We start from the raw sequence: 15,655 nt of genomic DNA, 5'->3' as shown, positions 1-15,655 counted from the left end.
CCCCCCCCCTCCCCCACCCCCCCTCCCCGCATGAACCATGGACCTAGCTGTTAGTGGGGAGGCTTGTGTGTCTCTGTGATACAAATAGCCGTACCGTAGGTGCAACCACAACGGAGGGCTATCTGTTGAGATGCCAGACAAACATGTGGTTCCTGAAGAGGGGCAACAACCTTTTCAATAGTTGCAAGGGCAACAGTCTGGGTGATTGACTGATCTGTCCTTGTAACAATAACCAAAACAGCCTTGCTAGTGAAGGCAGCAGAGGATCAAGTAGGTAAAAAGACGAGGGCTAGTAGAAATCCTTGGGTAACAGAAGAAATATTGAATTTAATTGATGAAAGGAGAAAATATAAAAATGCAATAAATGAAGCAGGCAAAAAGGAATACAAACGTCTCAAAAATGAGATCGATAGGAAGTGCAAAATGGCTAAGCGGGGATGGCTAGAGGACAAATGTAAGGATGTAGAGGTAAGATAGATACTGCCTACAGGAAAATTAAAGAGACCTTTGGAGATAAAAGAACCACTTGTATGAACATCAAGAGCTCTGATGGAAACCCAGTTCTAAGCAAAGAAGGGAAAGCAGAAAGGTGGAAGGAGTATATAAAGGGTCTATACAAGGGCGATATACTTGAGGACAATATTATGGAAATGGAAAAGGATGTAGATGAAGATGAAATGGGAGATATTATACTGCGTGAAGAGTTTGCCAGAGCACTGAAAGACCTGAGTCGAAACAAGGCCCCCGGAGTAGACAACATTCCATTGGAACTACTGATGGCCTTGGGAGAGCCAGTCCTGACAAAACTCTACCATCTGGTGAGCAAGATGTATGAAACAGGCGAAATACCCTCAGACTTCAAGAAGAATATAATAATTCCAATCCCAAAGAAAGCAGGTGTTGACAGATGTGAAAATTAACGAACTATCAGTTTAATAGGCCACAGCTGCAAAATACTAACACGAATTCTTTACAGACGAATGGAAAAACTAGTAGAAGCAGACCTCGGGAAAGATCAGTTTGGATTCTGTAAAAATACTGGAACACGTGAGGTGATACTGACCTTACGACTTATCTTAGAAGAAAGATTAAGGAAAGGCAAACCTATGTTTCTAGCATTTGTAGACTTAAAGAAAGCTTTTGACAATGTTGATTGGAATACTCTCTTTCAAATTCTAAAGGTGGCAGGAGTAAAATACAGGGAACGAAAGGCTATTCACAATTTGTACAGAAACCAGATGGCAGTTATAAGAGTCGAGGGACATGAAAGGGAAGCAGTGGTTGGGAAGGGAGTGAGACAGGGTTTTAGCCTCTCACCGATGTTATTCAATCTGTATACTGAGCAAGCAGTAAAGGAAACAAAAGAAAAAATTGGAGTAGGTATTAAAATTCATGGAGAAGAAATAAAAACTTTGAGGTTCGCCGATGACATTGTAATTCTGTCAGAGACAGCAACGGACTTGGAAGAGCAGCTGAATGGAATGGACAGTGTCTTGAGAGGAGTATATGAGATGAACATCAACAAAAGCAAAATGTGGATAATGGAATGTAGTCGAATTAAGTCGGGTGATGCTGAGGGAATTAGATTAGTAAATGAGACACTTAAGGTAGTAAAGGAGTTTTGCTATTTGGGGAGCAAAATAACTGATGATGGTCGAAGTAGAGAGTATATAAAATGTAGACTGGCAATGGCAAGGAAAGCGTTTCTGAAGAAGAGAAATTTGTTACATCGAGTATAGATTTAAGTGTCAGGAAGCCTTTTCTGAAAGTATTTGTATGGAGTGCAGCCATGTATGGAAGTGAAACATGACGATAAATAGTTTGGACAAGAAGAGAATAGAAGCTTTCGAAATGTGGTGCTACAGAAGAATGCTGAAGATTAGATGGGTAGATCGCATAACTGATGAGGAAGTATTGAATAGGATTGGGAAGAAGAGAAGTTTGTGGCACAACTTGACCAGAAGAAGGGATCGGGTGGTAAGACATGTTCTGAGGCATCAAGGGATCACCAATTTAGTATTGGAGGGCAGCATAGAGGGTAAAAATCGTAGAGGGAGACCAAGAGATGAATACACTAAGCAGATTCAGAAGGATGTAGGTTGCAGTAGGTACTGGGAGACGAAGAAGCTTGCGGAGGATAGAGTAGAATGGAGAGCTGGATCAAACCAGTCTCAGGACTGAGGACCACAACAACAACAACAACAACAACAACAACAACATGGTGTTCTTCTTTTAGATGATTCACAAATGTTGATGATTTGTACCATATTTGAATGTTCAGATGTGTTCTTTATATCTCGTGTCAAATGTCCTGCCAGTCATTCCAATGTATATCTTCTTACAATCTCTGCAACTGAACTGATAGATACCACATTGTTGGTATCTGTCTGGTTTTGATTTTAGTTTTGGGAGGTGCTTTTGTATGGAATTGTTTGTTTTGTAAGCAATGTTTATGCCTTGTTTTGTGAATATGTTTCCTATTTTATGAGTGAATTTGTTGTGGAAGGTTTTCTTGTTGTAGTGCATGATGTATGAGTTAGTGTGATTTGGTTTGTTTTCTTCATTATCTGTCCCTTTACTTTTTTTTATTTAGTTTGTCTACCATTGTTTCTTTGTGTCCATTTTATATGCTATTTGTTTTATCATGGCTAACTCTTTCTGGTAATTAGAAGTGTTTAGGGGGATCCTATTCAGACTGTTTAACATGTATCTGATTGCTGCTTGACATTTGAGATAATGTCACCTGTTGTGGGTTTTCTGTACATGTTGAATGTGTGTTTATTATTGTCTTTTCAGATTGTTACGTTTAAAAGTTGAGTGTGTTTTCTTGTTCTTCTTCTATTGTGAACAGTATTTATGTCTTTGTGTAGTTACTGTATTCTGGTTTTAGGTTCATCTACCATGCATATTATGTCATCCATGTATTTGTACCAGCAGATGACATAGCTTTTCTTTGTTATTGCGTCTTCAAATATTAGATTGTTTATGTGATTCATGAAACCAATGGCTAATGTTCCTGAGATAGGTGAACCCATGAGTAAACCTTCTTCTTGTATGAAGTATTCTTGACTGAATTCAAAATAATTTTGTTCTGTTATCAACTGTAGGAACTGTTTCATCTGTGTGTTCATGAGGTAGCTGGTTGTGTGTTTTCAGGTTTTCTTCAATTACTTTCATGGTTTCATTAACAGCAGTGCAACTGTGCATACTTTCTACATCAAAGGAGAGCAATATTGCTGTGTCAGGGATTTTAGTGTCTATTACATGTTCTACCCAGCTGAGAGGTATTTCTGATTGTTCTGTCATTTTCTAGTTTATGATACTGGGTGAGCTGTGACCACATTTGTTTTGCTAGTAGGTATGTACAAGCAGCTATGAAATTTATTATTGGACACGCCGGATAATTTTCTTTATTGACTTTTGGTTAACATCTCATGTTCGGGGCTTAAGGTTTTTTTTGTACAAGTCTGTTTCTCTCTGTCTGTAAATGTATACTCTACATTTTTGAGTGTGTTTTTAACATGTGTTTGAAATCTGTTAGTTAGGTTTGATTTTAACTTTTTTATGTTGTTTTTGCTGAGGAATTCTTCTGTTTTTCTATGTATTCTTTTCTATTCATGAGGACAACACCATTACCTTTGTTATAATGACATTTTGTGTTTGCAGATTTTCTTTAGATTTTTAGTGGTGTTTCATCACAATTATTTTTGAACATATTGTTTTCTTTTTTAATCTGTGTTTCTATGTTTTTAATTTCTTTTTTTTCTTTCTTTGGCATAAAAAAAAGAACGTCCATCACTATTCCTTCTCTACTCTTACACAGTCCACAAATACACAGAAACAAACTTAAACAGAACTACACACATACAATAATCTAATTTAAAAAAGAATATTTGTAGGTCAAAGACAAAGAAGTGGAAAGGTTATGTTGGCAGCACCACAGAACACAAATAGCAACACATACCTGAAGCACAAAAACAAACAGAATACAGTGGTATGCACAAAAGTGTGTTGGGAGAAATGCACAGTGCTGCAGAACATCTAAAAAGTTGATGAAACTTATCAGTGTCTCACACAGAAAAATAACAATGTGCTAACAGAAGGCATTTCCCAATGTAAGCAAGAAATTAGCCAAAAAAAAAAGCACAAACGAACCTATTCTTAATGAACTGTTTTTTGATCTAAAAAGCAAATCAAAATGTAAATAAACTTAATTACAGACCACTGATGATGCTTTACCTCAATAAAGCAAAATGCGCCTGCTGAAAAAAACACGCATTTTTGTAGTTGCCACGATGGATCAAAAATACCTCTCATGAATTATGAAGCAACTACGTACACCATGGCCACACAAATGAAGAATGCGATGTAAAGGAATGCTCTTGTTCAGAGATGAGAAACATACTGTGGTGAGTCTCTGCACAAACAGATTTGTGTATAAAAATGTTCATAATCTGTATCTCTGGTTTACTGTCACCTAGGTAATGTTGTTGTCTTCATGAATTGACTGGGAATTTCTGGTACACACATTTAAATTTGAAAAATGTTAGATTTTCATGTGTCTGGCTTTTCTTCTGTTTCATGAAAACAAATCCTTTTGCTATTTTCACTCAACCAACATTATAGTAATCATAAGTTTCAATCACTAGCATACTGTATCTTTCTCTCTCTTTGGTTTCAAAATTTGATTAAACATGTAAAATACTCCTAAAAGCATAATGACTTTACACACGATTCCTAACTATGGTCCAATTTTCTGTGAAAGGTTTAAGTTAGTCTGTTACTCACAGGGTTGCCAATTGTCATAATTTATGTTCATGGTGTACAACAAAATGTGTGTTTTGAATACTTTTACACTATTTATAAGAAATGAAATTAATGTACAAATGTTGGAAATTTCTTATTTATGTGCACGTTTTCCATATCAACTTTAGATAGATAGGTGGAGAGAGAGAGAGAGAGAGAGAGAGAGAGAGAGAGAGAGAGAGAGAGAGAGAGAGAGAGAGTACTGATTTTTCTATTAATATTTAGCTATCCCTCAATTGATTTAAATCAGGAAATCTAGCCTCGCATCACACAACTGATTCAGAGTAATGACAAGTGAGCACTGCAGCAGTGAGACAATTCAGGGCTGTAGAACACGCAATTTCAACTAATAGTGGTAAAAAAAGGTTTAAAACTGGCAAACCTGACTGTTTGTGAGTGTTAATCAACTTGGCCAGTTTCTCAGCTGCCATTGCTTTGACAACAGTAATGTCACACCTTAACGGCTACAGCTAGAGTATGTAAAAACTTAAAATGTGACCCCTCATATATCTTCCTCCCATTGTACATTAGTTAGATTTTTTGAAGACTTCTGTTTTACAGTATCAAACTATTGATAAATGGAAATTAAAGTAAAATAACCAACATTGAATGAGAAGCCTGAAAGATTATCCTGCGTGGTTTTGACTTGACTTGTGTACATTTCTGAGCAGATTGCAATATGATTAATATTTCCCCAACCATCCATTTTTGCTTTTCACAGTGGTTTTAGAGATATAAGCACTAGGGAAAGACATGCACACATACTAAAGGAGGGGGAACTGGGAGGCAAGGGATAAGGAGGATGAAGCAAACAGGAGGGAGTAAAGAAGATAATGTATAATTGTTACCTTCTGCAATGATTCAACTGCTGCATTTCAGTAACTTGAGTTACATAGTTATCTAAGGTTATTTTAATGATCATGTTACTTTGTGTTCTTGTTTGGTGTATGTCAGCAAAAGATATAAATTACCTGGCATACAAAGGGCCTCGTTTCACTATGAATAAGCATGTGAGCTTTGAGATATGGCCCCGTTCTAAAGCATTTGCCACATTTTGGGCACGGGTAAGACTCTTCTGGGCCATGTGTAGTCAGATGCCTTCGCAAGTACCTTTCCCAAGTAAACACCTTTCCACAGCAGGGGCATGGAAAATGGTGGGATGAAGTGTCCAAATGATGTTCCAGTGCTGCATGTGTTTTGAATTTCCTTTTACACTTGTAACAGACCAGCCCTCTGCAAAAAATGGAAATGATTATGACAATGGGAACTGTGCTTTGGGCACAATTTTTATGTTATAAATATAGGATACAAAATAAGAGGAACATAAGTTCTTATATTTACACTTTGCTAATGGCTGAAAAGAATAAATTAGTTTTCTTGCTCCTGATGTCTGTTAATGCATCCATCAGGTAAGTAATATATATAATTCACAAACTCTATTTGTTACAAATCATCCTTCAACTGTTGTGATCAATATCAAGAACACCACAATTCTCTCACAAAAGAGAACAACATTTTGTCCTGGGCAATACCAACATAAATTTGTTATATGATGGGGAATTTTTTTGCTACAACTGTAATACATCTTAGAGCTGTGTGTGTGTGTGTGTGTGTGTGTGTGTGTGTGTGTGTGTGTGTGTGTGCGCGCACATGCACATGCGAGTGCTGTTCCCATTTACATGGTGTATTGTTTGTTCTAAAATATTATGGGAATCCATCCATATCTAATAAGTCCCATCTGTTGATAGTTCAGCTGAGAATTATTCAGCCATCTCCTGAGTTGTAAGACCGAATGTGCCATCCTCTTGCCCATCTAATTAAAACATCACTCATATGACTGAACACCTGGACACAGATCATCATAGTGGCAGAAATGTCACTGAAGTGGCAGAAATGTATACTTCCGGCTCACTCTATGTAACAAACGTTCTATCACATGTTTGTAGTTTATAGGTAATAGACATTGATAACAAGGGTATTGCAGCACAGTCCTTGAGAGCTCACTGTTTCACATGCAGCATTCCACATTTCATCCAACTTAAATTACTTATCAGTCAGATTTTGATGACTTCTTTAGCTATGGAATCCCACAAGGATGATGCAGACAGAAACGTAACATTTCCATATTCCACAGCGGAATACCTGGCTCAATGTAGTGCTCAGCCACTGTGGGTTGTAGCAGAATATATGTAATACGGTAGCAAATCGAGGAGTAGGATAGACATATGAAGAGAAAAGACTCACACTTGTCTTCATGTAATATGGGATAGGTTCGAGGATGGTCTATGTAGGAACCTCATCTGTGAGGGGAGAGGAAATTAAATATTGTCACAGAGTCAATTTTCAACATCCACTTATTTTAAATCCTAATCAACAAAATAAAGAGATCAACAGAAATATTTGCTATAACCAAACAATGCTCTGTCCCAATGTAAATCACACAATTCTCATCCTAATGAATTTGCCATTAATTTTCAGCACAGCAACATCCTGGAAAAGCGACTCTCATAAAATTCAATCACATGAATGAATCACCAACAAAGAAAATTATATGTAAAGGGTATAAGCACAGATTTTTTACATGTGGAACCTTAACGTGTACACAAGTCAGTGTGTTGGTTGTTTCCTTTCTTTGTGTTGAACAGTCTTCCCACAAACTTTACGACCTGATGTCTCCTGTATGACTCTTACTGCACTATTAACTGGACTATGTCTGTCAGTCTAGACTAACCATTTTGCATCCTTGTGTCTACACTTCAACAACTGGCCTGCTGCTCAGAGGAAAATAAGCATTAATGGCTTTCTCTTGCCACATGTACTTGGAGGTACGAACCAATCTAAACATGCTACTGCTAATAGCTGTAATTATTAGTCTGCAAATAAAGTAAATACCGATGTAATGTTGTTCAGTACACTGTTTTAAGTCACCAATTGAAATATCTGCCCTTACACCACCTGAGTGAAGTGGTGCAGTGATTAGCACACTGGACTCACATTCGGGAGGATGACGGTTCCAACATGCATCCGGCCATCCTGGTTTAGGTTTTGCACGATTTCCCTAAATCACTTCAGGCAAATAATGGGATGGCTCCTTTGAAAGGGCAAAGCCAACTTCTTTCTCCATCCTTCCCTTATCTGATGGGACTGATGACCTCAGTGTTTGGTCTCCTCCCTCACACCAACTTACACCCATTGCACCCTGTACATTCTCATAAAAATAAAAGCTCGTCTGGTTTGGTTCGTGTTTCCGATAGAGAACTAAAGAGTTGTTCCCTTGTAATAAGACCAGTCTTATCTGGAATATTTAATACATCACTAACTTGATGCATTTTTCTGGAAAGACTGATATATATTATTGTTAATCCCCTCTTTAAGAATGGTGATAGGAGAGATGTCAGTAACTACTGATCTGTTTCATTGCTGACAGCGCTTTCCAAAATTTTTGGGGAGGTGATGTGTTCTAGAATAGTACGTAACCTGAGCAGCAATAATATCATCAGGAAATCACAGTTTGGATTTCAGTATTTTCTGTGACTTCACTATGTGAATCACAATATTCTCTTAGGTAAACTGAAGTTGTATGGGATTAATGGTCTAGCCAAACAATGGATAACATTACATCCCACCAGAAGAATGCAGAAAGTTGTACTTGGTAATCCAAACAATGTAATGCAGAAAATTTATTCCGACTGGAGAGAGACTCAATCTTAGAAGTGCTGTTGTTCCTCATAATGTAAACAACCTTCCATCTTATATAAAACAAGCACAATTAGTTCTTTTCGGAGATGATACCAGTATTGTAATCAATCCAAGCATACATATAACAGAAGAAATGGTAAACAAGGTACTTAAGGGGACACGCCACAAACGGGATGCATTTTTAGCATTATCTTCACCCTCATAGTGCAACTGATCTATAAATGAGAGATAGCTCAAAATTCTTGCACACAATTGGGGTCATTAGTCAAAGCATTTCCCAAAACGTCATTGGGATATTTATTATATTCTGGTACTGACAACAATATTTATAATAGTATAAAAAATGGAACACTATTTCACAGCAGTACCATTTTCTTTGGAACCACTGACTGCACAGCTTGGAAAAAAGAGTCCAAGTACAGACAACGTTCAAATAAGTGTTTTATGCCTCCAATTTCCTTTGCTAATGCTGATCTGTGAAAAAGACAAGTAATTTATTTTATAATATTTTACAATAATATATATATATGATGTAAATAAAATAGAAAGAAACTTCCACATGGGAAAAATATATGACTGAAGTATTGCTCAACCAGTACTTGCACCACGAATCTTCCCCCTTTGGACACAAACCATGCTGTGGTGTTTCATCTGTTGAGATCCTGTGAAACCATGTTGCCCAACAGCTCGTCTCATGTTCTCCAAATCTCCTTATTGCTAGTCCATAACATTGAGTCAAAGAATCAATTTCACTTTTTGTAAGATGACCTGGATCACCTATATGTTTTCTGTCTAACAGTCTTTTTCCACTGAAGTCATTATGTAATTTTCTTAACCGAGCTCCCATTATTTTTTGTACGTGCACAACACATTCAAGCTTTTCTATCAGAGTGCCCCCATATGGTCTGTCATTAACAACACTAGTGTGTCCTATACAGTCTCCATCCCCAAGGTAGCCTACATACTTCACACCATGACTGACCTCTGATCTTCTAAAAATGTTTAGAACTACTTTCGTTTCCACGTCTCCACTTTGGGGGTGTCAATAAATTTACTTGAACAACCCTAGCAATGCTTTCTTAGACATTTGTAATCTAGTATCTTAACAGTTTCAATAAATGTGGTAGTTACAACCGCATTCAGAGAAGTATGACTTCTCTTCTGCGAAGATCCAACTGGACAAGGCTACTACTTCTTCTGCTGCTCTTTTCATTGAGTGTTTTCTTACACCACAAAGGCATTATGTATTAATTTATTGTATCTGTCAAACCTCAGTGGAGGTGGAGCCAAATCCATCGCTGGTCAAAAAGCCTGGGCAGTTCTCCTTCCCCTTCCAATACATCACATTGCATAAGCAAGCTGAATATTTACACTGTAATGTCAACTATCAGTTACTGGCGATGTCATAGTATCACTGTGCATCTTACACGAGTTACAGGCAAACACTAACTGACTTGAAAGACCCTCCCTTGCTGAAATGTCATCAGAAATGTCAACACTAACTTCACAATTGGAGTGCTTACATTTCACAGCATTCTTCAAAAGTCTTGATGGCATATATGGGTTCACAATAACATTTCCATCATTATTGCTGTTCACAATACTACTAGGATAGGTCTTACTACATTCAGAAAACAAAAGTTTATGTCTAGAAGCACTGCCTGTAGAAAAAGTTTCTGCGGGCGACTTTTGGGTTGTGTTTGGAATTGGTTGCCACAAGAATTTCATTTGGTGCTGAATTTCTTTACTCTTGGCATTTGTAGCACAGGAAACACACAAAAACAAAATGACACACAATAAATACAAAAACACATACATGTGAAATTCTGAAAACATATATTCTCAGTTCTTTGTTTACATTCAAACCATAGCCTTCTAGACACGACTGTACTTTGGTTCTCAGAGTAAGTGCCTTCTAGAGTACACCTGTGTTAACAATCCATAACTAATGACGGAAAAAATGTAAGAACAAAATAATGCATCACATATATGACACACTTCAAACAGACAGATAGGCGTGGTCCCAGCGCAAATTACGTTCAACCTCAATTTTAGAATGAACGGAAAATGATAATGCCCATAAACTACACATTTTTGAAATCATCATGAAATGCTCTGGAACAAGAGTATGTGGTCATTTTCATGAGCATGTCTCCTTAAAAGTATCACTGCTGAGAATGGTCTCACCTTCAATTTTAAAAAGACACAACACATTCAATTCCGCGCATCTAGGGTTATTAAACCAATGATAAGTGTTACATATGGTGAGAAAATGATAAATAAGGTGGAAACTTACATATTCTTGGATGTCCATATTGATAAGAATTGAAACTGGAAAAATTAGTTCGCTACTTTTGCACTTAGAATCATTGCAAATCTTGAGGAGAGACAAATCGGTAAGTTCACATACTTTCATTCAGTAATGTCATGTGGATTAATGTTCTGGGGTAACTCATCTTTAAGAAAGGTCTTCATTGCTAAAAAAATTTGCTATTAGAGTAAAATGTGGTGCTCACCCACAATCATCTAGCACACATCTGCTTCATACTATATTTATTCCCTCATCTGGTTTGAAGTGAGTAATCAACTGCAGCTCAAAAGGAGCTATGATGTACGTAATTGCAATACCAGAAGAAAATATGATATTCATTACTCCATATTAACACTGTCTTCAGAGCAAAAACAGGTGCACAGTGTTGCTAAAATCTTTGATAGCCTACCCAGTGATTTAAAATGTCTGACAGCCACTAAGCAAAACTTGAAAACAGGCTGAAAAAGTTTCTCCTTGACATCTCCTCCAGTTCTGTAGAAGAATTTCTATTACTAATGTGTAAATGGTGTTGGGTAGGAATTACAAACTCACATATGTATATTTAATAGAAATAATAAAGTTATAAATGTTTATCATATTATCGCAGAAGAAACTGTGGTGAAGTGGTTACGATACTAGCCTGTTGCATGGAGGGTCGTGAGTTCAAAACTCAACTGAACTGTAAAATTTTAATTTCTATATTCAGATCAAGTATATTCTAGAAGTATCAAAAAATGTCAAGAATCACTGTACTGGAATGTTCTGTAACTGTATATGTACCGTACGTATGTGTTCTGGCCAGAGGCAGTTCACTCCACGCTCTTGTATGTGCAAGTTAACTGAAGTCAGTGTTTGTCATTCATCTAATTACATATTCTATGTGACAATGTAGTCTATTTATAAATTAATTTGCAATCTGAATGTAGAATGATTCTTCCCACATAATTGTGATTTATTGTGCAAATGACACCTGGAACATGAAACTAAGTAACCAACCAATCAAACTGATTCAATAGTCATTATTATTTCTAAAGAGCTTTTTTCGTGAATACTATGCATCTGAAAACTTATCTTTATTCAAAATTGTCCTCTTCTGGAGTGTTCAAATCTTACAAAGTGAGTCTTTAAAAATTTCAGTCTTATTGTCTTGAAGTCAAAATTTCCTTATGGTAATCATGGAATAACACATTAATTAATGAAATACTGTAATTAGCAAATTTGAGTTCACAGAAAATTCTTGGCAAGCTTTCATAGACCTGATGGCACACCAATACTTGCGTGGTATAAAATAGAACCGTCATTTGTACCAGTCTCATGACATCTAAACAACTGTTAATAAAAATAGCTTCTCTGCTTTGTTTATGTATTTTTTTTCTTTTTCTATCCTTTATGTTACTACCTAAATGTAACAGCTTTATATTTTAACATTTCGTAATATCAGTGCTATGTGCACAAAGCCACAGTCAGTCTGTAGACAGCAATTGACAAGTCATTTTTTTGACAGGAGCATACCCTGCTATTTTCAAAGCAAAACTACCTCCAGATATTGTAGAGGAGGCTAGAAGGAAGGCATGCAATGTATTGACTGGGGCATTTCCATCCAAGAGTAATATCACAGCTGCTGAGAGGACTGCTTTACAGTCACTTGGAGTTGATCCAAACATTGTTATTTTACCTGCGGACAAGAGCAATGTTACCGCTGTTTTGGACGATCAGGATTACATTCGAAAGGGAGAGGGTTTAGTGTCTAATTCATTGTATTGCAGTATCAGTGCTGACCCCACATGTGTTGAGAAAAAGACTGATGGCCTCTTGAAGAAAAGTTCCTTATCGCAGGAGACCATCAAGAGACACAATTCTTATTGTGCTGACCCCCACCCATCTCCCAGATTGTATAGCCTCCTTAAGGTCAACATGGAAGGGGTTTCCCTCCATCTGATTGTAAGTAACATTGGTGCTCTGGTGTATCATGTAGCAAAACATCTCACTACTCTGTTGTGGCCTATAGTAGTTGGTATGAGCATCACATTACGAACTTGAAGGATCTCTTATGTTGATTAGAGGTAAAGCACTTGAATGACTCTGATAAGTTTTGATGTGGTCTCTCTCTTCACTCATGTTCCTCCGTCTGATTCATTATGTTTGAGGGAGGTTAGGTTTGGTGTTGAAATAATGAACCTATTTTGACATGTGTTGACTTCCACTTACTTTTTATTCAAGGAACAGTACTACGAGCAGACAGATGGGAGTTGTGATGGGACGCCCATTGTTACCTATTATTTACAATTTGTTGATGGAAGGTTTCAAGGAACATTTCTTGGAGTTGGCAGCTTGGAAACCTGTTTCCCATGGCAGTGAGAATTTGAATGACATTTTAGAATGGCTTAATTCAATCCACTTGAATATTCATTTCATGATGATGGCGAAAAAGGGTGGCTGTATTCCCTTCCTTGATTGTTGGTCAGGGAAGGTAAGTGGAATTATGTTGGCACATGCTGTTTTTTTGGAAACCTACTCACACTGATTATCATCTGCAGGCAGACAGTTGTCACCTTCCGTCTGAACGTGGAGCAGTACTTCACACCTTGGTTCACAGGGCCCACGCCATTTTGCAGCCTGATAGTTCGTCAGTAGAGTTAGCCCCTCTTGGAGCCACATTTTGCCAGAATGATTATAGTTAAAGACAGATTAGACACACATTGCATTATTGGCCAACTGTGCACCAGGCAAGTGACGATAATACTGAGGTGACACCAGAGTGTATGGAGTTTTTGCATTAAGCAGGGAGCATTTAGGACAGGACTGATCATATTTTGCAGAAATATGATGTGAAGTGTGTTTTTTGAGCACCATCTAAGTTCTATGTCTTTATGTTCCATAAAGGATGATTTTGGTTTGCATAAGGCTAGTGTCTAATATATCCCTTGCAGTCATGGCATGTCATATATTGGTCAGACTATCACGACTGTGGAAGACTGATGTACTGAGCATAAGTGGCACACATGCTTATAACAGCCAAGCAAGTTGTATGCTCTTTGAAATTTTGCTTTCTGAATGATTAATAGAATATGCCCCAAACATTTAATTAATGCTTAGACATTAGGAATAAATTTTCTCTGTGTAAATAAATCTGTAAAGTAATGAGAAAAGGTCATGATTTAATATAGGGGATGTTTTTTTTTCGCTGTTCTAATAAAGAATATTTCAGAGAAATGTTTACATATTGAAACTTGATAAAAAGAAAAAGAAGAAGGTAAAAAAGAAAGAAAGAAAAAAATGCTCTGTGAAGCAAGTTGAAGGCAGTCACTGTGTTTTTGTTATGGAGTATAAAAAAGCAGGAACTGTGAGTCCTCTCTCTCTCTCATTTATTTTCAATCGCTGTTACATAAAGTGTTAAGTGGCACTCTTATATCAGTAACTTTTGGTTAAGTAATTATGTTAATTTAATGATAACAGCCATGTCTAAATTAAGAAACCTACTACTGACAGCTTTGGGAGAGCCCGTCCTGACAAAACTATACCATCTGGTGGGCAAGATGTATGAGACAGGCGAAATACCCTCAGACTTCAAGAAGAATATAATAATTCCAATAGCAAAGAAAGCAGGTGTTGACAGATGTGAAAATTACCGAACTATCAGTTTAATAAGTCACAGCTACAAAGTACTAATGTGAATTCTTTACAGATGAATGGAAAAACTGGTAGAAGCCGACCTCAGGGAAGATAAGTTTGGATTCCATAGAAATGTTGAAACACGTGAGGCAATACTGACCCTACGACTTATCTTAGAAGAAAGATTAAGGAAAGGCAAACCTACGTTACTAGCATTTGTAGACTTAGAGAAAGCTTTTGACAATGTTGATTGGAATACTCTCTTTCACATTCTGAAGGTGGCAGGGGTAAAATACAGGGAGCAAAAGGCTATTTACAATTTGTACAGAAACCAGATGGCAGTTATAAGAGTCGAGGAACATGAAAGGGAAGCTGTGGTTGGGAAGGCACTGAGACAGAGTTGTAGCCTCGATGCTATTCAATCTGTATACTGAGCAAGCAATACAGGAAACAAACAAAAAGCTCGGAGTAGATATTAAAATCCATGGAGAAGAAATAAAAACTTTGAGGTTCACCGATAACATTGTAATTCTGTCAGAGACAGCAAAGGACTTGGAAGAGCAGTTGAATGGAATGGATAGTGTCTTGACAGGAGGGTATAAGATGAACATCAACAAAAGCAAAACAAGGATAATGGAATGTAGTCGAATTAAGTCAGGTGATGCTGAGGGAATTAGATTAGGAAATGAGACACTTAAAGTAGTACAAAAGTTTTGCTATTTGGGGAGCAAAATAACTGATGATGTTCAAAGTAGAGACGATATAAGATGTAGACCGGCAACGGCAAGGAAAGCGTTTCTGAAGAAGAGAAATTTGTTAACATCCAGTATTGATTTAAGTGTCAGGAAGTCGTTTCTGAAAGTATTTGTATGGAGTGTAGCCATGTATGGAAGTGGAACATGGACGATAAATAGTTTAGACAAGAAGAGAAAAGAAGCTTTCGAAGTGTGGTGCTACAGAAGAATGCTGAAGATTAGATGGGTAGCTCACATAACTAAAGAGGAGGTATTGAATAGAATTGGGGAGAAGAGAAATTTGTGGCACATCTTGACTAGAAGAGAGGATTGGTTGGCAGGACATGTTCTGAGGCATCAAGGGATCACCAATTTAGTACTGGAGGGCAGCGTGGAGGGTAAAAATTGTAGTGGGAGACCAAGAGATGAACACACTAAGCAGATTCAGAAGGATGTAGGCTGTAGTAGGTACTAGGAGATGAAGAAGCTTCCA

General features: G+C 37.3%; 1 protein-coding gene across 1 annotated transcript in view; it reads right to left on the bottom strand.

Annotated features, from left to right (window-relative positions):
- Window positions 1–15,655, bottom strand: part of LOC126272638 (zinc finger protein 761-like) — a 355,681-nt gene that overhangs the window by 49,655 nt on the left and 290,371 nt on the right. The window contains exon 13 of the mRNA XM_049975612.1: window positions 5,778–6,039. Within this exon, the coding sequence (XP_049831569.1) occupies window positions 5,778–6,039 (262 nt within the window). The remainder of the gene's footprint in view (window positions 1–5,777; window positions 6,040–15,655) is intronic.

The sequence above is a fragment of the Schistocerca gregaria genome, chromosome 5 (assembly GCF_023897955.1).
Source record: "Schistocerca gregaria isolate iqSchGreg1 chromosome 5, iqSchGreg1.2, whole genome shotgun sequence".
In the NCBI taxonomy this organism is placed as follows: Eukaryota; Metazoa; Arthropoda; class Insecta; order Orthoptera; family Acrididae; genus Schistocerca; species Schistocerca gregaria.
This window is presented reverse-complemented; position numbering and strand designations above follow the sequence as displayed.